Source organism: Haliaeetus albicilla, chromosome 15 (assembly GCF_947461875.1).
Source record: "Haliaeetus albicilla chromosome 15, bHalAlb1.1, whole genome shotgun sequence".
Classification (NCBI taxonomy): domain Eukaryota; kingdom Metazoa; phylum Chordata; class Aves; order Accipitriformes; family Accipitridae; genus Haliaeetus; species Haliaeetus albicilla.
The window spans coordinates 5,014,600-5,037,492 of NC_091497.1; the positions used below are offsets into that span (position 1 = coordinate 5,014,600).

A 22,893-nucleotide genomic window follows, 5' to 3' on the forward strand; every position below is an offset into this window, starting at 1 on the left:
TTGGGATACAACTTGTGGATAAGATGCCTAAACTGAATTACCCATATACATGTAAACCCGTGGGCTGAGTATCTAAGCTCCAGCATAATCGAGAGAGATATAGGAGCTCTGTACATTTGCCTACACACAGAGAGCCATCACTGTCCTTTTGAGGTGCTCTAGGATGTACTGTGTGGCCTCCACCTGCAGCTCCATAAGGGCCTGGGTCTCCCGTAGATCCAGAATCATCTCTGCCATGCCTTAGGTTGCAGGATATCTCAGGAAGTCTCAGATGGGTCTAGATGTCTAAGTTTCAGCAGCCAAATCAAGTTCCAGATGTTCACGGACTAAAATGGAGTATAGCCATCTAGTTTGCTGGTAGACATCTAGATGTCTTGTTCTGCAGGCTTAATCTCACTACACGGTAGCTACCGTCTTTGTATTTTCTAGATGATATGGGAATCATGCAGGCTCTGGATTTTAGAAGACAAAGGAGTTTACGGTTGATGTGTAAACATCTAACCTTGTCTAATTTACTCTTGCCATCAATGTGTACCGAAACTTTGGGTTGAGGGGGTTATTCAGTGCACAGTCTTACTGATCAATCTACAAGCTGCTTATATGGTAGGTGTGCTTTGACGCCTTGGGAAAACCGTCTCTGTTCTCAAAGGACTTCCAGAACAAGGCTTTGCTTAATTTTCCTTGCATAGAAATGAGTCCTCTGATGCCACCACCCCATGAGGATGGGTCACCTGGAATTTGGCTCCTCCATCACTACCCCCCTGGTCTCCCACATGGAGTCCCTAGGTAAGGACTTCTTTTCTCTGATCCAGAAGACAGCGACTCTTGGTGGCATGCTATAAAAGCAGGGGGCCTGTCGTTTTGTTATGTTCTTCCTCTCTCCCAAACCTGCAATAGTCTCCATCAGTCAGAGGCCTTGTTGGTGCAGCCTGAGTGACCAGAATGCTCCACTGCCGCTCTCTCACTTTCCCGCAAGTGGGAACCTGAAATCCTTGGAGGAAGAGCTGAACCAAATACCACCTGTTGGTTTTTCACTTCTCCTGACTTACAAGGACTACGTAAATGACATTTTCTTCCACAGGTCTGCCCACCTTTTATGCATACATCCCTCTTTAAGTGAAGTTGTCTTATTCTGTGGCCGTAAGACAGATAAGAACCCTCGAAGGAGTATTTCCTTCTCTTCGTCCAGGTCATTTTTTGATTTGATCGCTTGCACACTGTACGCAGTAAAGTATGAAAATTATTTTTGTTCAAGACTCTTCCTACTGTGATAAAATGCTTACACCCAGTTCAGTGTCAGTTAATGATAGGCCACTTATAAATTAATTAAAGTGGTGAAAAGGATAATTTATACTTAGGCTAAATAGGCCTAAGTATATCTTTTAGACTTTTTAAAGTTGCTATACATATCTCACCCAAGAAGAAAAGACTTCCTCTGTTTTTCCCCATGTTAGGTCAACTCTTCTGTTGAAAGGCTAATCTTTCCATGACTTTGATTTTGCATAAAGAGGAATGCCGAATAAATTCTTGCACTCGCTCAGGTATTTCTCTGCAGGTCTGCCATGTTTTGGGGACCTCTTCAAGGGCCTTAAGGCAAGGTGAATATCAGTTTTCTCAGTTGAGATACGGAGTTTCTGCTTCTGTTCTAATTGCGGTAAACCTTAAATCATGCGTCACCGCCAGAACCAGCCCCCTTTGGTTCTGTAGCCACAATTCCTGACATCGGAATGATGAAGAGATGCTAAAGAGAAGTTTTACTTTCATTTAGAAAGTAGGGAGTTAGGTGCTGGCCTGAGGGAGGTATATAAAAAAATCGCTTGGGTGGAAAGCTTGTCAATGACTTGTTTTCTACAGATCACAGGCCGTTCCCAGCTATATAACGTTGCCTCTTGTGGTCAAGGGAAGACACACACAGGCCTCAAATATTTCGGGAAGACTCTAGATCAATTTTACGTTTGTGGGGAGCTGTGACATATGAGCCACCATGAACAGCACCAGGGCTGCTGTGAACTCGCAGCCAGCTGGCTACAAGGTGGCCGAGCCAGCTCGTCTTCACAGCAGCCCGCGTGACGTCTGCACGCCAGGAAGGACAGTTCGTTAGCTCAGCACAGCCAAGGGGGTGGGACAAGCGACCAAGCCGCTTTGTAGCATTAACTTCTTCTGTGACCTCTGCCTCACTCTCTTTCTAACTTTTCTTAAATTTTATCAAGCACGTTTTGCTTTTTTTTATTATCGCAAACTTGGGTGCTGAGGTAGGCACCTACCGCCCTCCGCCCCCCGCAACGTTCTGCAAACTCCGTGGGCCGCTTCTCACAATATGGCTCTTCATTCCTGTGCATCGTTCTTCATCTCTGCAAAACAGGGTGATGACGTTTAAACATCACGTAGATGAGGATCTGGCAACCAAGCAGTTCACCTCAATGTAGAAATCTGGAATCTCGCTGAAATTAAAACTACTGGAAACTTTTTGGTTCCCAGTGCTTTTGTTTGTGTGCTGACCAAACGTTTACTGTACGAGTTTCCTGAACGCTGGTAACCAGACAGAGATCCTGGCAGGGCAGAAAAAACCTCTGCATTTTTCACACTTTAGTCTTACACCTCCTGGAGCAATGGTGGTTTCCACGGCTTCAGGAGAAAACACCAACATCTGACCATGTCTGAAGGAATGCAAACATTAGTAGAAATGTCATAGGCGAAACCAGCGTCCTGGCACTTCTGTTTTGTACTTTGTTACTGGAATATGTTAATGGTTAGAGAGCAAACCTTTGTCCAGAGAGGTGCAGATGATTGTGAAGGTGGACAGAGATGACTGCGGCCATGAGAGAGGCGGAGAGGAGAGCGAGCTGTTCACTGTCCCATTTCTATCCCGTGTTTCGTCTTTCGACCTTTCGACCTTCTCAGCAGCTCCTTCCTACTACTACCTCATCACCTTTTCCCTCGTTTATCGACGCTCCCTCTCCCATCGCTCCCAACGCCTTCCAGTATCCCCGCAGAGCACCTGAAGGGGAGAGCGAGAACACGGCCATCAGCTTCCAGCTCTTCCAGCGCCACGCACGGCTGCAACCGCCGCGGCAGGGCAGCCCTCCCCGGGTGGGACTGCGGCAAGCGGCGCCGCTCCGGACCGGGTCGAGTCGGCCGCGCGGCACCCGCTTGGCGGGCTTGCTTCGGCGCTGGGGGACGGTCCGGCCCGAAGACGGAGCCGACGGCGCTTCACCTCAGCCGGGGCCACCCCTGCACCGAGACGCGGGGCCGAAAGCAGGCCTTGGCGGGGGGCGGGGGGGGCGCCTCTCAGGGCTCCCGGCGGGGTCTGCCGCTTGGCAGCAGCCGGCGCGGGCGGGGCCGGTCCGGGCCGGTCGGGTCCGGTCTGATCCGGTCGGGTCCGGCCCGCACGTGGCTACGTGACGGCGGGCGATCGGGGCCGGCGGGCTTTGGGCGGCTCCTCCTCTCTCCCCCCCCCCTCCCTCCACACACACACTCCGGCGCCTGGGCGCCGAGGCTGCGGAGCGGAGAGAGCGGGAGCGGGAAGCGGGAGCGAAGGGGGGGGGGGCGGGTGGGTTGCTGCTGCTGCCGCCTCCTGAGGCGAGCGGCCCGCGAGGGTGAGGAGGGCGGGCGGCGGCGGCGGCGGAGCGGGGGCTGCGGGCGGCGGCGGGTCCTCTGCGCCTCACGCCGGGCTTCGGCGGCGGGTTGGCTCGGTGGGTGGGTGCGCTCTCCCGCCGCGGGGCTGCACAATGGCAGTCGTTCAGTAGGATGGATCCTGCCGTGGCTTTTGTTCTGCGGATCCACCCATCCTCCTAGCAGTCAAGTGCCAGGCTATGGTTTTCTCTCTGGGGATCTGCCTGCCGCGTTTTGCCGGTGTCTCTGGTGAGGTTTTGGCCTCGGCTGGGATTTCGCTACCTTACTTTTCGTTTGGCTTCGGGCTGGAGCAAAAAAAAAAAAAAAAAGGGATTTCTTTCATTTTGCGCTCCACGCTTTTGGTTATAATCCGATGTTGATCTAGGGGGGAATAACCGTTCAGCCTGGCTGAAAAAAAAGCATCCGTTGAAAAGTCTCAGAGAAATACACCACGTGAGGAGAAAAAACTGGGAGAAGATCGGAATATAATCGGTTTTTCTATGATAAAACTGGTGCCCCTCTTCAGGAGAACTGGTCTCAATTTATTATTATGCAACCACAAGGATCTCTTCTTTCTCAGGGTGTATAAGCTGCTGGATTGCTTTTCGCCCAAATCAATGTGGTTTCTTTGGAACATTTTCAGCAAAGGATCGCATATGCTGCAGTGTCTTTGTGGCAAGAGTCTTAAGAAAAACAAGAACCAAACTGGTAAGCAATCCATTGCACCGCGTTGTTTTTCTTTTATGCTACCCTGTCTTGTTGCTCGCCGAGGTAGATCTGCAATCCTGCTGAGGGGAGAAGGGGGAAATAGAACGAGGCCGGCACGGACATGCATGTGCATACGTGTATGAATAAGCAAGGAGCGGTTCGGATTAGCTTCGGCCACTGTCACCACGGAAAAGATAAAAAAAAAAAAAATCATAATCAAAGGCGACCCTAGCCCAGCCTGCATTTCCTAGTTTCCATCTGCTGTTTCCAAGGAGGAAACTTTTGTATCGCTACCCTTTTTGAGGGGATACCGGTAGAGACCCCCCCCGCCCGCTCCTGTCCCCCATGCGAGCCCCCCCCCCCCCCCCCCGTGCACACCTCCAGTCAGTTTTGGGAAGAGGAGCCCGGCTCTCCAGAGCTGGGCTGAGCCGGCCCTGCCTGCGGTGGGTGAGTGTGCCGGGGCTCAGGTCCTGCACAGCACTTTCTGATTAGCTTGCCATATGTCACCCACCCACCCACCCGGCTCGCTCGGCTTTCTCAAGTCAAAAAGCCCGACACCCCCCAGCCCCCCCCCCGGCCTGGGGGCTCCCCCTTCTCTCCCCCCCCCCCCCCTCCTCCGGGACTCTAGGCCGGGAAGGCGGAGGGGATGGAGGAAAGGGGGTGGACACTTTCTTGGGGTTTGTGCCCCGACGGCAGCTCGGCCGGCTGTGCCAAAGCGGCCCCGCCGGGGTTGGCTGCGGTTCTCCCCCGGCTCTCCCTGCCGGGCTGACCCCTCACCGCACAGGCCGGTGTCTCTGCCTGCGCCTCCACGTCTTGCCTGGCAAGCCAGGATCATGCGCTTCGGTTCAGCCCGGCTCCGAGGGGGGAAACTTGCAGTACATTACATAAGGAATGCAAATGCAGGTGCTCGGGGCCGCCCGGTCCCGGGGGGGGGGGTGTGTGTGTGGAGGGGGGGGTCACGCTGCTGCTGTTGCATCCCTTTTGCTCGGGGCGGCCGTGCGGGTCAAGCCGGCGGCTTGGCCAGCAAGGTGGGCGAGAAGGGATGCTCGGCAGCCGGGAGCTTTTCAGGGGAAAGACCGGCCCTCCCCGCCGCCCTCACACCGGGCTCTGGTCCCCCTCCCGCCGCCGTTCTCGCTCCCCAACCACCACCCCCCCAGACCCCCCCCCCCCCCCCCGGTCGGCCGGTTGTCTGCAAGCACTTGCGTGCCTGGGGAGGCGAGAAGAGCCGCTGGAGCCCGGGCTGCGAGGGGAGGAGGGATGCCGTGTGTGTGTGTGTGTGTGTGCCGGCTGCCCTGCAGTGGCAGCTCCCGAGCAGGAGGCTCCTGACGCTGGCACTGCAGTGTAGTAGATCATAGGCTCTCCTTCCCTCTCTGACACCCCAACATCAACAAGCAGCGGACCTGGCAGCCCGCACCCCTCTCCTCTGCCCCCGGCAAGCCGGGCTGCCGGCTCCTTGCTTTGCCCGGCTCAAAGAGTGTCGAGGTGGGCACCTCGGCGGATTTCCCCCCCCCCCCCTCCAGCTCCCGTTTGCCAGCTCGTCTCTCCCCTTTCCCCCCCGCCGCTGCCGCTGCAGCAGAGAGCAGCCGCTTCTCAGCATACCAAAGAGCCCGAAATGCCCCGCCGGAGGCTGCGCTCAGCCCCCCCCGCAAAGTGCCTTTTCCTTCCCTCGCCCATCGGCTCTGCAGCGAGCCGCCTCTCCCGGCCGGGGCCGGGGGGGGGGGGGGGGGGGCAAACTTCCAAGCCGTGTGTCGTGTGTGTGTGTCCCCCCTTACCGCCCCGGGGCGGGCAAGGGGCGAGGGATGCTCCGGCTTGGTGGTGGTGGTGGTTTCTAGACCTTTCAGTTTGTGTACTTGGGGGGGGGGGGGAGAGCGGGTCTGGGCAAGCGGGGCGGACTTGGGGAGGGCAGAAACCCGGCGGGGAGGGTGATCCCGGGCGGAGGAACCGGGACGCTGAGCCCCAGCCCGGCCGCATGCCCCTCTCCTGACATCCCGTTCCCGGGAGCGTTAAAACTGCGGGTGACTCTCTGGGGGGAGGCTAATTATCCCCATTAACCGGTAGCTGGGTCACAGGCGCTGTTGCTCCGGGGGCAGATCGTCTCCATCGAGGCCGGGGTGGCCGGCGGGAGAGCGGGCTCCGCTACCCGCCCCGGCCCCCCCTTTTTGCCGGCCAAACTTTTCAGGAGCGATTGGGCTTTTTGGTCTGCAAAGGCACCGCACGATCGAGCGGCTGCCGCCGAGCCACCCGTGCGGAAAATGGAGCAGGTTAGGCAGGTAACGCTGGCTGTAATGTCAGTTTATTTAGCCGTTTTCGGCCTGCTGCCTTTTTTTTTGTCCCTTTCATCAGCTGGCCTTTTTCCAGACACGGGACCAGGTGGCTCGTTTCCAGATGTTCTCTGCTTTGCGTTTCCTCTCCACCGCTGGCCGCAGCCCTCCTCTCTGTCCGGTGACCTCCTCCTCCTCCCGGGGCTCCCCTGCCATCCCCCGGGGACCCCAGCTGTCGCCTCCCGGGTTTACCGGCCCCAGGCAGAGCTCCAGAGTGAGGGGCGAGTGGGACAGGGAGGGATGGGGGGGGCCGGTGGGGTGTGTGCAGGTCTCTGGCAGGGTTGTTTTGTCCGGAGGCTTTGGTTTACCCGTCACAGAAATGCAGCTGGCTGAACCCCCCTTTGTTTCAAATTTGATATCCCAGGAAGAGGAGCTGCCTTTGATGGCTACAATTATTTACCTCTTTGCATTTCTTCAGGAAATAAGGAGAAGAACTTTGAGAATCGATAAGTGCGGCTTTCATTGCACCGATTCAATTTTATTTGGAGTTTTCCTGAGTTGGATAGTACAAAAAGGAATGAAGCCCCAAGTATCTGCAGCGTCCTGTCTGGCATGAAAATAATTGCAATGTGTCAGGTTTCCTGGCCCTCGCTTGCCTTTGTAATTATTTCCATCTAACTCTGCCTTTCCAGCTTATCATACACACAGAGAGGACTTCACAAAGTGTGAGACGAAAGAGACTTTTTCTCACAAAGAGTGAAAAGTTGCTCAAAACTGTAAGGACTGAGCCAGGGATTGTAATGATAAGATGCCATCCCGGTAGCTTCCCCCCACCCCAGGCTCTAAACTGGGTACGTTCAGTCAGGGAATGGTTAAGTCATGAGGGCCTTGAGGGGAAACGGGGAAGGAGAATATCTCTGGGTGTTTTTTGAAGCAAATCCAGCAAGCAAGTAGAATTTTTTACCAAATGACAGCTGTTAGGGTGCCCATGGGAGAGGAGCTAGTCGGCTGGAGTACTAGATGCCCCCGTGGCAGAAATTGCTATCACATTTCAGTCCTGGTGGCAACCCAGCAGACAGAGGATGGATCAGGTTTCCTCTCCATTTACCTCCAAGGAGAGGCATCTCTCCAACTCAGTCAGGGATGCTGACAGGAGAGTAGATGGAAATTGGCACTACTATAAATACGTTGCTGACAGAGGAATTTGGTTTCTGTTAGTATTAATCCCATATCCATCTCAAACACAAAGCCTAGTTAAAAAGAAGAGCATCTGCAGGTTGGGGCTGAACTGGGATCTCTGCACAGTCTCTTGTTAAACGCCTTCTCCGTTCTTTCATGGTTGCTTATCATTTTGAAAAAGTTTCTAAGCACAGTTGTGCGAGACTGGATCTGTTTGAAGCAGAAGCCTGGGTCCTGCCCGTAAAATAGATAGTGTGTGTCTTTATCTGAATTCTAAGTAAATTGCCCCCCCCTCCCCCGCCACCGCTGCCTTCCTTACTCATAGAAAACAAACCTCCCACCAAAAGACGAAGGGTATTTTGCCTCAGGAAGAGCTGCAGGATCGAGTCCTTGAAGTTTCTTCCACGTAGCAGCTCTGACTGCCTCAATACCGTAATTCCTGTACTGTTAATCGAGCCGCGGTGTGTTTCTCTCACTCAGATGTAAAAATGCCTATTTACATGTACCTCACCTACTGAAGTTTTATCCTCTGTGGAATACGTTTCCTGAATTTATACAAATTTAATTATTCTTGATCAAATTAAATTGCATACTCTACTTGTTAAGGGGTGAAATTTATGCCTGCTCATGCATCTCCCTACTGTGATAAAATGCTTGCACCTAATTCAATGTCTGCTGATGATAGGCCATTTATAAATGAATTCAAATACACAAAGGATGACTTAGGAGTAGGGAAAATATGAAAAATGTATTTACAGATATCATTGGTTTAAATATTTATGTGTATGCAGTTTTCATTTGAGTGCAAAGTTTATTCTACTTACCTGCTTCGATTATGTTAAGTATATCAATTTTGAGCTAAAACTCCTATTGACTTCAAATTTAGATAAGGAGTGATTTAGACATTCAGAATTTGTCCCTTTGCAAACATTTTCTGTCCATGTAAAATGCCTGGAAAAATACAATCTGGAGAGGAGAGAGTTGTTCGAAACTGGAAACCAGTTTTTCGAGAGGACTTCATAAAACTGAAGCAATAGGAAGCGGGGCATTACACTGACTCTGGGGCAGTATTTTGTAGTTGGTGGGGTGACTAGTGAAGTTTTTGGATAATCACTCAACACGTAGGAAGAAACGCTGCGAGGCTAGAACGTGGTTGGATAAATGAAGTGGTGGTGTGCAAATTAAACTCTGCTGAGTGTTTACAGATGTTTGCCGATTGTGCCTGTGAGCACCGAGTCCTGCTGGAGCAGGCTGCATTCAGTCGAGGATGACCTTGTTACTTGGGGAGCAGTGATTTGTTTCTATAACTAGTTCTGTTGCAGATGGCTTTTGTGCTTCTGGACATGCTGTTACTTCCCTATGCCTTGCTTTCCTGCTTGTTGAAAATCACAGGCAATGTCTGAACATTGCCCAAGTGTGCTGTTGGTCCTTTTGTTTGCCTTTTGCATTTCAGTGAATGATAGTTTTTCGAAGACAAGTTACTGATTTACTGAACAATTTACTGAGTAACAAAACACTGAATGATCTTAAAATTTTGCAGTCTCTGTTGGGAAAAAAATTGCTGTGTTGTAGCACAAGGCTTGATGTACAATTAATGTACCTGAGAGCTACTTGTCCCTGTACAGAAAGACCGTATGCAGTAGAAAAACAGTGTACCTGGAAAGAAACTTTGCAGGACCGGGGCCATGTTTAGTTCAGAAAGAGACCGCTTCTTGTATAGAGCGTGTTTCTACTGTCAGAACAAACGAAGCAACTAGGAAGAAAATCTTTTTATTGGAGACCATGTGATAAAGTGCTCAAAGGAGTATACTCATCTTCAGACTGGCTATTGAAAAGATTATTTATCGTGTTCTCGAAGTGGGACCTTAGAGGTTCTGAGCCACTCAGAAGTACTGAAGATTGTAACTGCAAAGGGAACTGATGGTCTTTGGCACCATGATGGACTGAACTCACAGTGAGGAAAATGTAAGCGACGTATTCTTTTTAATATACTCTGCAGCAAAGGTAAATAGCGTGTGAATAACTAACAAAGTTGTTATTCAAATCAGGAGCACGTTGACTTTGAAGAGGATCTTTTTGAGGGCAAAACCTCAAAAATCATTAAGTGAAAGGCTTTTAATGGATAAATGGAACGCTGGTCTTGTGTGCCTGTAGCATACCCTGTTAGAAGCACTCACATTAAGTAGTAGCAAGGAAAGTAAATAGTTGCTGATGAGACAGCATTGACAAGGCAGAGTAATAGTATCAGTAGTAAAATTCAATGCACAAGTCAGAACAGTAACACCTTCTGCAGTTAAATTCAATGCACTAGTTTAGGTAACATACTATGTTGAACATAAGCAGCATTTTAATAGTTTGAGAGTTAATATTGGACAGTTGTGTGGGTCAGATGACAATGACACTCAGCTGCTGGCATAAATTGATGGTGTAATTTTAATTTCCGTTTTTTGTGTTTTTACTCTGACACCTGCTTATTTTACTTTTAACTGGAAACAGCATGAGGAATTGCACTGAACAGGTTTAACATTTGCACGCTGAAGGTAGTATCTTGAAAATTACTTGGCTTAATCGTTTTGTGGCACTAAAATTAACCTTGTCCCATCAGGCAGTAGAATTGAACCAAGGTTAAACATTTTAATTCCATTGGAATTGTTTTGGCTTTTGCTCTCAGGCAGTGATACAAATAAGCTGTAATCCTCTATGAAAAATTTGTTTTAAGAGGTTCCAGAAAGGTTTGTGTTTCACTGAGCTGATAGGGGAACAGACTTCGCTGTTCTCTGAAAATTCATCGTGTCATCCATGTTTTTTTCACGCAGCTTTGTTATTTGGAAAGATAAGAACAGTGAGGATACAGAATGTGCGGGACTTGCACCTTAGCTCTTGCACATGTTCTGTCTTCAGCTCTGGGCGTTAGGTGGTGTAAGAAGAATATAAGACACGGGGCAAATCTGGGTTTGATCCTTCCCCTAATCTAGCCTCTCAGTTTTCGTCTGTCACTAGACTGCCTGAAATCAGAGCTTTTTATTCAGGCCAGTGCATGTAGTAGCTACTGAAGGAGCAGTACACCTTAGCTTGTCAAGCAGCGTTTCTATTTTGGGCATCAAAAACTTTGTGTGGCAGCGAGCTCCATGTAATCACGTGCTGTGCGGAAAGGGTGTGGAGGGGTTTGCGCTCCTAGTGGGTGCTCCTTGGTTCTTCTGTTGAAAAACAGAGGCTAACGCTGCTACTCCTGCTCCGCATTTGTGATTACCAATGACAGGGAGATTTTCAGGGGTGAGTATCTCATCTATAAGGTGAAGAGCACTTCCTTCATGGTGCCGTCTCCTTCCTTGGACTATCAGAAAGTACTCGGTATTTCTATTTTCTGAGTCCCTGCACAGTATAACTTGTCTTTGCTGAAGATGTAGGGTGGCTCTGGCTTTGGAGGACAAAGGCGAGGCAGCAGCCGACACATCTGTTTGCAGGCTCTGCTTTCGTCCAGCTAAAAGGAGTTCATTCCTATGGATTTTCTAGGCCTATGGGGTAAGGAAGTGTCTCCTGCAAAGGGCATGTTTTCACAAAGTCCTTTCTCTTGAGGGAAGAAGTGGGATATTGCTCCCTTGAACAAGCTTTTAAAGAATTAAGCTCTAGCGTGACTGAAAACTAGAATTTTGTACCAGTGTTGAATGGTTTGAACAGGAGAGAGAGAGCTTGCATATAAAAGCAAAGACTTCTGTTTACATATAAATCTCTTGGTTCTCACCAATGCTGGCAAAGGAAATATACAGGAATTTCATTGCCCTTTAATGAGGTTTGAGCAGAAAATGTTAATTTAAAGAAGACAAGTTTGCCCGACTTGTTGCTCTTTCAGTAAGTGTATTTCTAAGTATGTCCTGCTACATTTAAACAAAACGTCCAGATTAAACAGTTCCCAGTTCATGCTTCTCATTAGAGAAGCGCATTATGGAGCACTGCTATTGCCCAGTAGTTTCTACACATACCACTCATTGCTGGTATAGGTACATTTATTGACATTGAATGAGATGAACAGGAACTACCAGTGCAAAACATAGCAGAAAATATAGAAAAAGGTGTGGAAAAGTTATAGAGTAGGGAAATGCTTAAAAAAAATCAGTTCAATCATTAGTATAGTAGTATCTTATAAACTAGAGTATCCTATCGGGAATATCAATAAGGGTTAAATTAATAATAGTGCTTATTAATTCATAGTGCTTATGATATGAAAAAACACTTTACGGTTCTGATTTTCTTGCAACTAGAAATTGCAAGTCGAACCCAGACTGCTAATGGTCCCTGAGAAACCGAACCTAAATGCGATTTAGGCAGATTATCCCACCAGGAGATCAACCCAACATCTCAGATGTGAATTAACTTCAGGATGTCTAAAACCCAGGTGCAATTTTGTGGCTTGGACTCTTTCAGCTTTCACTAAAATCCATGTTTTAAAATAGCATTCACAGGTGGATTAAAATTTGTAAAGCCTTGTGCCCCTGAGAGATTTCCTTCTAGCCCCTTGCCAGTATAAATCTTTTTTTTTGTGTTTGTCCCCATGTGAAGGAGACTTTCTGCCTCAAAAAAAAAAAAAAAGGGTTGTACAGGCTTTCAGTACCGACATTGGCTAGTCTCCTGGCTTTACTCAGACCTGTTTTATCTTCGCGAATATGACCGTGACCCATCCCAAACACTGTCACCTCCATTATAGCCTCTCACATCTCTTGCAGTTCTTCCATCTGCTGCTTGTGCGAGCATCTCACCTTTTTACTTTGGGTTAGGGTCTCTGAGGAAAATTAGCCCTTAATTATATTTCTTTCAGATATTTTTAAGTTCTCACCACCACTTTGAATAATTAGCTAGTGGCAGTGAGCAGAATGACTGTAGAGGTTATTACTGATGTAATAGGTATTTATGATGGATGAAGGGTAGACTGAGAGACTCTCCTTTGTTTTATTTGGCATGAGCTGTATGAATGATTGGTTTCCTGTTTTCTGCTAATTTACAGTAGCAGAACAGTAGCAGAAGTATATAAATGCAGAGGCAGTAAAGCAACTGTGATTGATTAGGAAAAGACAGTAAAATCAGCAAGAGGATTCAGAAGACCCAAGAACAAATGTTATCCCTTTCATTTGTTTTGAGGCTTGTTTGAGGAATATTACTTGCTTAGGATAAAATGTGGGATTCTGCTATTAAAGCAGGACTCCTCAGCTTCCAGGGAAGTTTTCTGGATGATATTGCTGAGCAATTCTTACTTGACCTGGTAGGGAATTGCTTCTAGGTCCTGGCTTTGCCTGCTCACATGGGTGCTACGTGTCTCCTTGAAGCTTGTGGCCGTGATACCCCGCTGCAGAGCCCAGAGAACTGCGAAACCCGTGCGGATGCAAGGCATGCCCCGTATGTCCATACCTTCAGCAGGGTACAGACAGAGCAAACTTGCAGTCTGGATCTTGCTCTCCTTTGACTCACCTTGTTCACCTTTCATTCAGTTCACTTCTGATGATAGTCTAGTTTTGAGACATTACCATATGAAGGGATTATAACATGCCACTTCAGTGCAAAATGCTCTAGGGTTCCTGCTGATTGGGGACATTTGTGGCAAAACCGGTGACCGTATGTGTTATTAAAACCTGTGTTGTGAAGTGTTGAGCTCTGCCTGCTTGCACGAAGTTTTGAAACATGTCAGAGATGAATTCTCTGACCTTTGAAACTTGTAGCATGGACTCTTCCATGGAACAGGGCACCTAAAGGCAGTATGGGATTGTTTTACAGCAAATACATCATTATGTAGCGTGTAATGAAGACCCACATGTTTTGAAGGAGCCTTTAGTTTGTTTTCAAACTGGACTTTAAGCCCTGATAATGTTTGTGAAGTTGTAAAAGCGTAAGAGAAAAAAAAATAAAGCTGTTGTAGTTTCCTAGGTAATACATAGCTGGTTAAAATCAATGAGTTTACTCATGGTAGGAGGAATGTGCTCCAAGGTAGCGGGAATGGGGTCACTGTGACATTGTGTTCTAGTGTCTTTCCTCATTTCAGTCTGTTTCTGCAGTTTATAAGAGATGATGTATCTGGGGTATTGCTGACATGAAGTGGAGATGAGGTCCTGTGATCTGTGGGCCACAGAAGATCTTCTCTCCTCATTGAAAGTTTTCAGTGAAAGTGTATCTTAGAAGACACTGGCTTTCTTAGCACTTCAACATCACGCATGTTGATTTTGACCATTGCCATACACCACTGAGGAAAACACAATCTAAGGGGTTCCTGAAGATACCTAAATAAATGTGGTGCTCTCGATTAAAAAAAAAAAGTCTTTAAGCACAATGAGAAAAAAACAATTGAACCTAAGGATATGCCGGTAAATATCACAGCAGTTTAACTGTAGGGCTGCTTAGTTTCATGGCCTTTTAAATGCTGGGTGAGAATGATTTAACTCTAGTTGTGCCAGCTGCCATCAGGATGAAAGCGGAGGCAGCAGCAGTTTAGGACCTTATAACCAAAGCAGAAGTAAGCTGCAAGTTGTGCAGGCTAAGTTAAAATCTTTTAATAAAATATCAGGAGAGACAGCAACATGAAGGTTCATTGTGTTTGCTGAGGCCCATTTTCCTTGGCTTTCAGTGGCTGGCTGGAATGACTGCGGTCTAAGTTGGCTGTCAAAAAGAATACCTGCTAATAGATTTAAGATGGAAGATGAGGAAAGGAGAAGTACTAAGCCCTTGTAGTCATATATATAGGTTAAGAATTTGGGGGTGGAACTTGATGAAGTTCGAACAAAAGTAAGTAAGTCAGAATGCGGTGTTAGTACATTAGGTGAGATTTTTTTCGAGTACTGTGTGGATGATACATGAATAGTGTGGGATGCTCTCTCTCCCACTTATTCTCAGAGGGAGATGAAAAACCAGAATGACAAAAGAAATTATAAAGTAAATAATAAAGGGATTAAAGGAATCTGTAGTCATTTAGACATGCTGGTGATAGAGAGTCCTACAGGCAAGCAGAATTTAGAAATTGTTTAAGCTACTTATCAATCGAAGAGCAAATAGATCTGAAATTTAAGGGCATTTTCATGGAAAACATCTATTTCTAGAAGTGTTTCTTTCCCAAGGACATCTAAGAGAGTTACATTGGAGAGTCTAGCTTCTCTCAATTTGTTCCATTTATAGCTATCTCACTAAAGGTGAGATATCCTTGTAAATGTTGCTTGGCTTTTATAAATGAAGGTGCTCCCACACGCTCATGAGTCTACCAGCTGTCACTGCACAGCTCCGAAGAAGTGGCCCCCAGGGTGACCTTAGCCTGAGTGTCCGGTGCCTCCTGCCTGCCCGCCTGCTGTCGCGCCGACGGTCTCAAGCCTGGCAGCCCTCACCATTTTGGACCTGCGTGGGCAAGTGGAGTCCTACGTGGGCTCCAGCTGCCTGGGCTAACACCTGCAGGCTCATCTGCAGGAGGGATGGCACGCGAGTCGACTCACGAGGGTGGCCCTCAAGCTAAGCTGAAACAGTCGGTGTAGTTGCCACAGTAACTGCTGGTGAGAGGAAATGTGTTACTTCCCCTCTCCCCAAACCGATTTACGGCACAACTTTTAAAATGCAGTGAATGTGCTTCTATGGATCTTCAGCTTTGTATGTCTTTGTATCAGACACCGTGCACCGGGCGGTCTGAACTACGGAGGTATCCAACACTGGAAGCATTTAAATAGCTTTTGTCTCTGTCAGGAGGTTTCAAAGGCATTTCTGCATGCTTGCAAGCATTAGGCACTGTGAAGGAGGGCAGGATAGGTTCAATATTAATTTGCCTTTTTCTTCCAATAGCTTATTAAGTCCACAGTCAAATAGGCCGAGAACGTTAGGTGCCATTCAGACCCAGTAGATCACCATAAATCTACATCAAGAAGCTTCTACTGGAGATCTTAAAGTAACTTCAAAGGCAGAGCCAGTCTCTTCTTCTCATTAACAGATGGCAAGTAAGAATTGTGAGTAAGAACTGTCCACCTTCAGTTTGGCACTGATATCCTTCCCCCACCTTAAACTCCTCCTAGTTGTTCAGGAATCCAAGACTGAATTTATATTGCTTAATTAAAAAGGGCTGGGGATTGATCCAAGTCCAAGTGGCTCTGGCTGGCTCATGTCCACATTGCTTGCAGTTACCACCCTCCCGAGCAGATTTGGCTCGGAGGGAGCTAGCTGAAGTGGTCCAAAACCGCCTGGGACTTAAGGAACAAGTGTGGGTGACCAGGGGTGTAGCACTTCTTTTATTTAGCAGTATGAGCACAGCCAAAGAGGATCAGAAAACCCCTTTCACCTCCACTAAGGAAAGTTAGGGCAAGCTCTGCTTGTCGGGTGATTTACTTGTGCCCCCCGCCTCAGTGTGGGAACACACCTGGACTAATAACAACGTATGACCCCATCCCAGCCAGGCAAAGGGAATATTAGGGCTTCAGTAGAAGGGATGAATCCCAGCTTCATCCTCTTGAGGAAGGAGCACCTAGAATGGGGCTTCCCATGGGCTCTTGGTTAACCGTGTGAAATGCAGGTGGAGGAAGGAGACCAGAGTATTCCACTTTGGGGTAAGTCTGGCAGCTGGGCAGCAGAGACCTGAGTCTGCAAGGAATGAATCAGAATGAATTTCTGAGGAGGGTGAACCGGACAGGAAGGGAGGCTCAGTCTTGCTGGGAAAAGTAACAGATTTCCCCTTTCTCCTCTCTCTGACAAGAAGAAGATGCAGCTCCAGGGTAAGGAAGAGCTGAAGGACAGGAGGTTTCCTCTGTAAATATAACCTTTTTCTTCCACTTCACTGACTTGTACTTGCTTTCCTCCTCACTGACCTTACAAGGGATCGCCCCTTCACTTGTGCGAGCATGTGCAGCGAAACTGGTCAACACTGTCGTCATCTGGGTAACCAGTTGTTTTATTGCATGGCCATCTTCTATTTGCCGAGCTATATGGACACAGACCTGAGTTGCTGCTGCATGTGCTTCTTGACCTTCCTTTAATTAAAGGGTACATATTTCTCCCCACATGACCACCAGTCCCTCTCTTCCCTTATATAGTTGTGAAGAGCAGAAGTAAAGAAACACTTTCACTGATTATCGATGCTTTCAGTATTTTGGCAGGCTAAATCTGGTCATGATCTGTGAATTAAAAGGGTCTGGCTTATAGTGTGGCAGTATGCTCCAGTATATTGGTGTGTATTATGCCTATATTAATGGAAATCAGAAATCACAAAGCAGTTTGGGGGTTTGTTTTATTTTTTGTTTTGTTTTGGTTTTTGTTTATTTTTTTTTTAAATAGTTTTAGGGAAAATCAGTTTATAGCACTTGGAATCTCTTGATTCTTTTCTCTGAGGATGCAAAGGGTATGTTTACTCTTGCATTTAATGATAAATATGAAAAGGTTGAATTTAAGCAGTGGATTCTCCTCTTTTCATGAATCCCCTGAAAACCCCTTAAGGTAACTGTTCCTTTACAAATTAAAAATCTTAGGAAACCCAAGTATCATTACTTAATCTGGGACTAAGAATGGTGTTGCATTTAACACGAACAAAGATTTTTATGTTTTCATTGCCTACGATAAAGCCAGTTGTGAAAAGCTCTGATGATGGGACATAGTTTTGTGTTGCCTTAAAACAAAGCACGGTGGGGAGCTGTGTTCAGCATGTGGGCTTGTTACGAAGGGCTTGTAACAAAATGCTGGGATTTCTGAAACCATTCTAACTGCTCTGTAAATTTGGAAGCTGAGTCAAATCTTCTAAGCCAGTAAAGTCTTTTTAGCAACAGAGGAGTAAAAGACTTTAGTATAAATACTTCTCAATTTATTAGGTACCTTGGAAACTGTTTCTTCAGTTAGTAGCACGTTAATGTAACCTGTCTAGGACCTTTCACATGGCATGGCAATTAAGCCAGTTTGGGCCAGATGAGCTGCATTGAGGTTCTTTCCAAGAGTGAAAATATCTTTTCTTCATTTCCGCTTCCAGGCTGGGGAAATGAAGTTTTTTGGTTCTCCTCATTTACAGTGTCTTTCTTTTTGGCATGCTAACGGAAAGCACCAGCTTTAATACTTCTGAAAGTTCCTTGCTCTTGGCTTTACGCTGTGGTGCTCCATTGACAGATTAGGTCATCAAAGACCTCCAAAGAAGGGTTTTACAGGAGGATAAAGGGAGCATACTCTCCATGGCCAGAGCGTGGGACCATTCTTGTGATGGAAGGGATCTTTGCCCTCAGAGGAAAAGGGAGAGGTTGTTTTGGCCTTGGCACACTGCTTTGGGTTTTTAAAATCTAGTTAAATTTAAATCCTTTCTTGCTAATCCACCACTCCTTGGTCTCTGTAAGGAGAGACCCCTGTTTCTGTGGAAGACAATAATTTTCTTGTACAGATTAAATGGTTCTGTGCTTAACCTACTGTTACTTGAATAACTCTTACAGCATCAGCCTCAGTCTGCTCCATCTTCTTGTCTATTTTAACTTACAGTGACTAATTTGCAGAACAAGCATGTCTTCCCCAGTTTGCATTCAAGGGCATTATCGTATAATGAAACTAATCTAGGTCTACAGAAACCAAATAGAACAAGCAGCAAATGAACGGTTGAGGCAGAACAACAATTTCCCCCCGTGTGGACACAGTCCTCTCAGGTTTTCCCTCTAAAGAGATTTGAGCTTTTTCTTAGAATCTCAAAGTTCTTGGTTTTTTTCATTGCTCTATTAGGTACAGGCAACAGCGGAAACCAGAACAAACTGGAGGTTACACAAATAGATTTCCGAAGTCTCAATGTGTCTTCAATGAAGTACCTCGAAACAAATTTGTAAAATGAAGGGCTGAGTGGGCAGGAATTTCTAATCCTTTTGAAAAATACTTTTAAAAAAAGGAATATTAGAGAATGAAAGTTCAAACTGCAAACATTGCAGTATACAAATTAGTAAGTGGGTCAGCTGGTAGTCTCCTTGCCCCTGATACATGGCACTCATGTTTTCTCCCTGAGGAGGATGTGCAGCAACAGTATCCTAAGTCCCTGACAGAGTACTATCTTTTTGATAGTGCTGTTTGACTTAGGAGGGCAGTTAAGCCAAGAAGCTCTGTGGTGCTAAACCCGGTGTTCGTGGCACCCTCTGTGAGTGCCTAAGCCTTTTGAACTGAGAATACACAGAGGCAGTCAGGCGGCCGAGGTAGTGAAGTAGTGTTTTCTGGAGGGTTTATAGGAACCAATTATATGCAATTTGTTTAAATTAGTGGTGAGCAGTTCTACATTAACAATTGTCTTAGTGCTAATAAGTAGGTGTGTCTGGAGTCATGCTCAAGTCATACCTGCGCTTCAACAGGAGCCAGATCTTTCATCACACCCAATGCTTTCATACCGAAAGGATGGAGCTGAAGCTTTTTTGCTCAGATATTTTTGCAAGCTCATTTTACATCAGTGTGCATTGGCATTCCCTTCTTCTTTTTTCTGTTTTGTTCATAACTGGGCAACTGTTATGACACTATTTTCAAGGTCATAAATTAGCCATTGCTCCTACATTTCCTGTAATAGCCTTGTTAAAAGACACCATTTCTGTTATAATATTCCACGGCTGATGACTGGGTGGACAGCTCTTGCCCCTAGATGCATAGTTACCTAATTAGAGATTATCCCGTTACAGAGCTCTTTAACCTGTATTTCCTCTTAGCCCACAGAGGACACGGGCATGGGACAATTACTTTTGCCAGTGCCATGGCTTCCACTACAGTCCATCTGCTTATTCCCCTCCTTCCTCCTTCAGTTCTCTTTCCCCATCTTCCTTTCAGATAAATTTGTTCGAGTGAAAATCCTGCTTTGCAGCACCCCTCGGGGAAATTTTTCTACCTGGGGATGGGATTTGGAGCGAGGCTTTCTCACCACTCTCCCCACTTCTGTGGGTCCAATACAAAGCTCTTCTCAGTTCACATCCTTCGCTGCGGTGTGGGGCCTCGGCAGCACCGTATGGTTCCATGCATTTTAAATCCTGACGGATGTTTTAAAAGCCTGAGAGCTAGGACACCTTTGCTGTGCTCTGTAAGAGATCTCATGGTCTTTCTCCTACAGTTCCCTTCAGGGATGAGGGGAAGTGTCCGGTGCCTGCTTTTAATGCCATAGTGACAATGGCCATCACCCTTGGAGCGCAGCGCGTGGCCCTGCCATCTGATGATGAGGTTCAGCACGGCAAAGCTGTTCCGTAGGAAGAAACTTTTGCTTTAGGAATGAAGAGATTCTGAATTTTGAGTTTATGGTACTGTGGGGCAAATACTGCCCTTCAGAGAACAAGCTCTGCTCAGAACAAATTAGGGTGGATTTGAATAACAGATGGGAAGGGAAAAGGCTTCTGAAATTTCTCTAGAGAAAGCACAAGCTCTGCTCACTGTGGCATCCAGCCTGTGTGCAGAGGGATTTGCCTGAGTGGAGTAGAGGGAGGAATACACAAAGCCAGTAAATCCACTGGTACCCAGATGTCCTGCAAATGAGCTTCGGGTTTTGTGGCTGAGATATCAAAATTTTGGGATCTTATTACTAAAAGTTCTTCTGTTCTACAGAAGGTGAAAAAAGAAAGGTAGTTTTAATTTTCCTGCACTTCCATATACTATATGGATAGTATTCACTGTGTACTCCTCTCCCTTCCTGCTCTTCCAGGCTCATGAGTCTGTTAATACTTACAAAATGACCTTTATTTTGATTCTTCTTCATCATGCAGCAGACATTTCAGCTGTGTCCACTCGACTTTGCTCCATTTTTGGCAATACTGTAATGAGGATTTAAGAAGATAATGTCTAAACAGGAGACAAATAGTCATATTTATGATGGATGTACAAGGACCTGAAAGAACACTTACAGGTCAATTTTGGTATTACTACCCTGATATCTCATAGTTTGGCATGTACAAAGAAGCATGAAGGATTTTTCAGTGAATGCTAGTTCTATTAGATTTTGGTTCTTTGCAGGCAGTTTTTAGTTTAAAAGGTCTACTGATAATCTGGGAGATAAACGGGTTAATACACTTTATACAAATTCCCATTCTGCTGTTAACAGATCACAAAATGTTCTTAAAAGTAGAGTGTGATGTTAATGGTGGGAATTGGGCTCATGGTTTGGTTGCCATGTCTTGGAATATCAGTTGTGTTGCAAAAAACCCCCTTTTTGTTTGGAGCACTCAACTCCAGCCCAAAGGTCTCCTCAGTAAGGGGGAACACTGCCCTTGGCTTGGATGAATGTTGGAGAGAAAATTTCCCAATGCTTATTTAATAAATGGGATCTATGTGGTTAGCAACAATGTAAAATGGAAGGTGCAACTGGCCTGTTTGGTTTTTAGGGGTAATATGAACATTCAGTTTCTTAACCAGCCTTTCCCAACTATATAGTTTTACCAACTATATGCCTTCCAGCATTTTGATAGGTTTAGTGAAGAACTCCATCATTGTATATGCAAAGATGACAATTCCTACAATTCACAAGTTCATGTCTGGACTGTTATTTTTCATTCACATACTGTGTAATAAATACAACAGGTAAATACTGCCTACATGCAAGTCTGAGGAGATACAAGAATCACTGAGGTTGCTGGGCCAAAGCTGTCACTTGTGTAAATAAATGAAACTGTACTGACTTGTTAGGGATTATCTCTTTATAAACTGGCACTAAATGCTGTATAGTTTTTTCTAAAAGACCCAGTTAGGGAGTGGTCCAGTGGCCTAATGCAAGAAATAATTAAATAATAAAATACAGCCATATACAGGACCTTATTAATGGAGGCAGCAAACATATGCATGTCAAATAGAGAGCAAACGAGTTAAGAAATAAAATTAAAGATTTTAGGGTGTTTATTGCCCAAACTAAGAAAAGTGTTCACATTTAATAAGCAGCATGAAAATAGATGAAAAGTGAATTCTATTTAATTTGGTTTATTTATTACTATTTTAGCCTAAGATGATTTTACATATGTAAATATGAAAATTCTTAAGTAGGAAATAGGGAACATATTTGTATCTTAACAATGTCTTTTAAAAGGCAGTAATTACTCACTGTTTACTCTAGCTAACCTTGATCCTAAGTAAATTTGTTAGTCTTCATCAGTCTTCGAAAATGTTCCAGAGGCAAAGGGAAGGTAATGCTTCATTTGTCTTATCAGTGGCTTGTTCTCTCTTATTAACTAAATAGGTCATGGTAGCTACAGGAGTGGAGGCACTGAAGTCGTGGTCATATACATCTTCACTTTTAGAACCAAGATTGGAAACCTGTCTTGCTTGAAATACCTTTTCAGGGACAAAAAAAATGATTAAGAATAATGTCATCATACAGTTCAAATAATAGAATTTTGGATGGTCGCTGTTCTTCATCCCCAAACCCCACAGTACTTACTGCTTCCTGTCCAAATTCAACATCTCACTGGGCAGTGGCAAAGGATAGGATTTTAGTATAGAGTACCTCTGCTTTATCCGCATGGTATTGCCGTGGTCGTGAAAAAAAGCACTAAAAATATGTGCTGACTGTGCCAGATATCCCATACAACAATGTGCAGTCATTTAAATGGTTCTATTCATACGGTAAGGGCGAGATCATACTTGGTTCTGCACTTGGCATACCAAGGACAAGGCAGTACTTCGCTCTTTCTCTCCCTTGTTTCCCTGCAGAGTGGCTGGCACAAACTTATTCCTTCTATTCTGGGCCTAGAGGTGGTTGATTCTTGACAAGGTGGGAAAAGCCATGTCTCTGCTCTTTCTGCAGGAGCCAGAAGGCTAGAGGCAGACCCGTGGGCTGCAGGATGTACAGTAATATCCCATTTCTTCCAGTTACAACAAATCCCTCTCTGATGGCACATGGAGCAGTGCGATTCTGCTGGTTAAAAAGGCACCTCATTCCTGGATTCCCAATGACATGTAAGACACAACTGCAAAGGCAGTACTCTGCTTTAATGTAGATAGCAATTAAAATTGACAGCTCTGCCTCAGTTGTTTGTTTTCGAAGTGTTGTTAGGTGCTTCCTGCTCCTCACTCATTTGTCCCTATGCTGTAACAGGTAGTTTTACTTAAACTGCAGTTAAAGTCTCCTGTTTTCCTCATTTCCTGTGATCAGTTGACAGGGTATGCTACTGTCATATGTTTCAGAAATTAAAATAACAAGTTACAGGATCTTATTTCAAATCTTTGA

At 46.1% G+C, this 22,893-nt stretch overlaps 1 protein-coding gene across 3 annotated transcripts in view; it reads left to right on the forward strand.

The window, feature by feature from the left end:
* The first annotated feature begins 3,641 nt into the window (after positions 1–3,641).
* FGF14 (fibroblast growth factor 14) overlaps positions 3,642–22,893 on the forward strand; it is a 417,426-nt gene continuing 398,174 nt past the window's right edge. For 2 of the 3 annotated variants that reach the window (XM_069802372.1, XM_069802375.1), the window contains exon 1: positions 3,642–4,320. In XM_069802372.1, coding sequence (XP_069658473.1) covers positions 4,113–4,320 — 208 coding nt within the window. In that variant the 5' untranslated portion in view covers positions 3,642–4,112. The remainder of the gene's footprint in view (positions 4,321–22,893) is intronic. The other variant, XM_069802378.1, reaches the window with a different exon arrangement.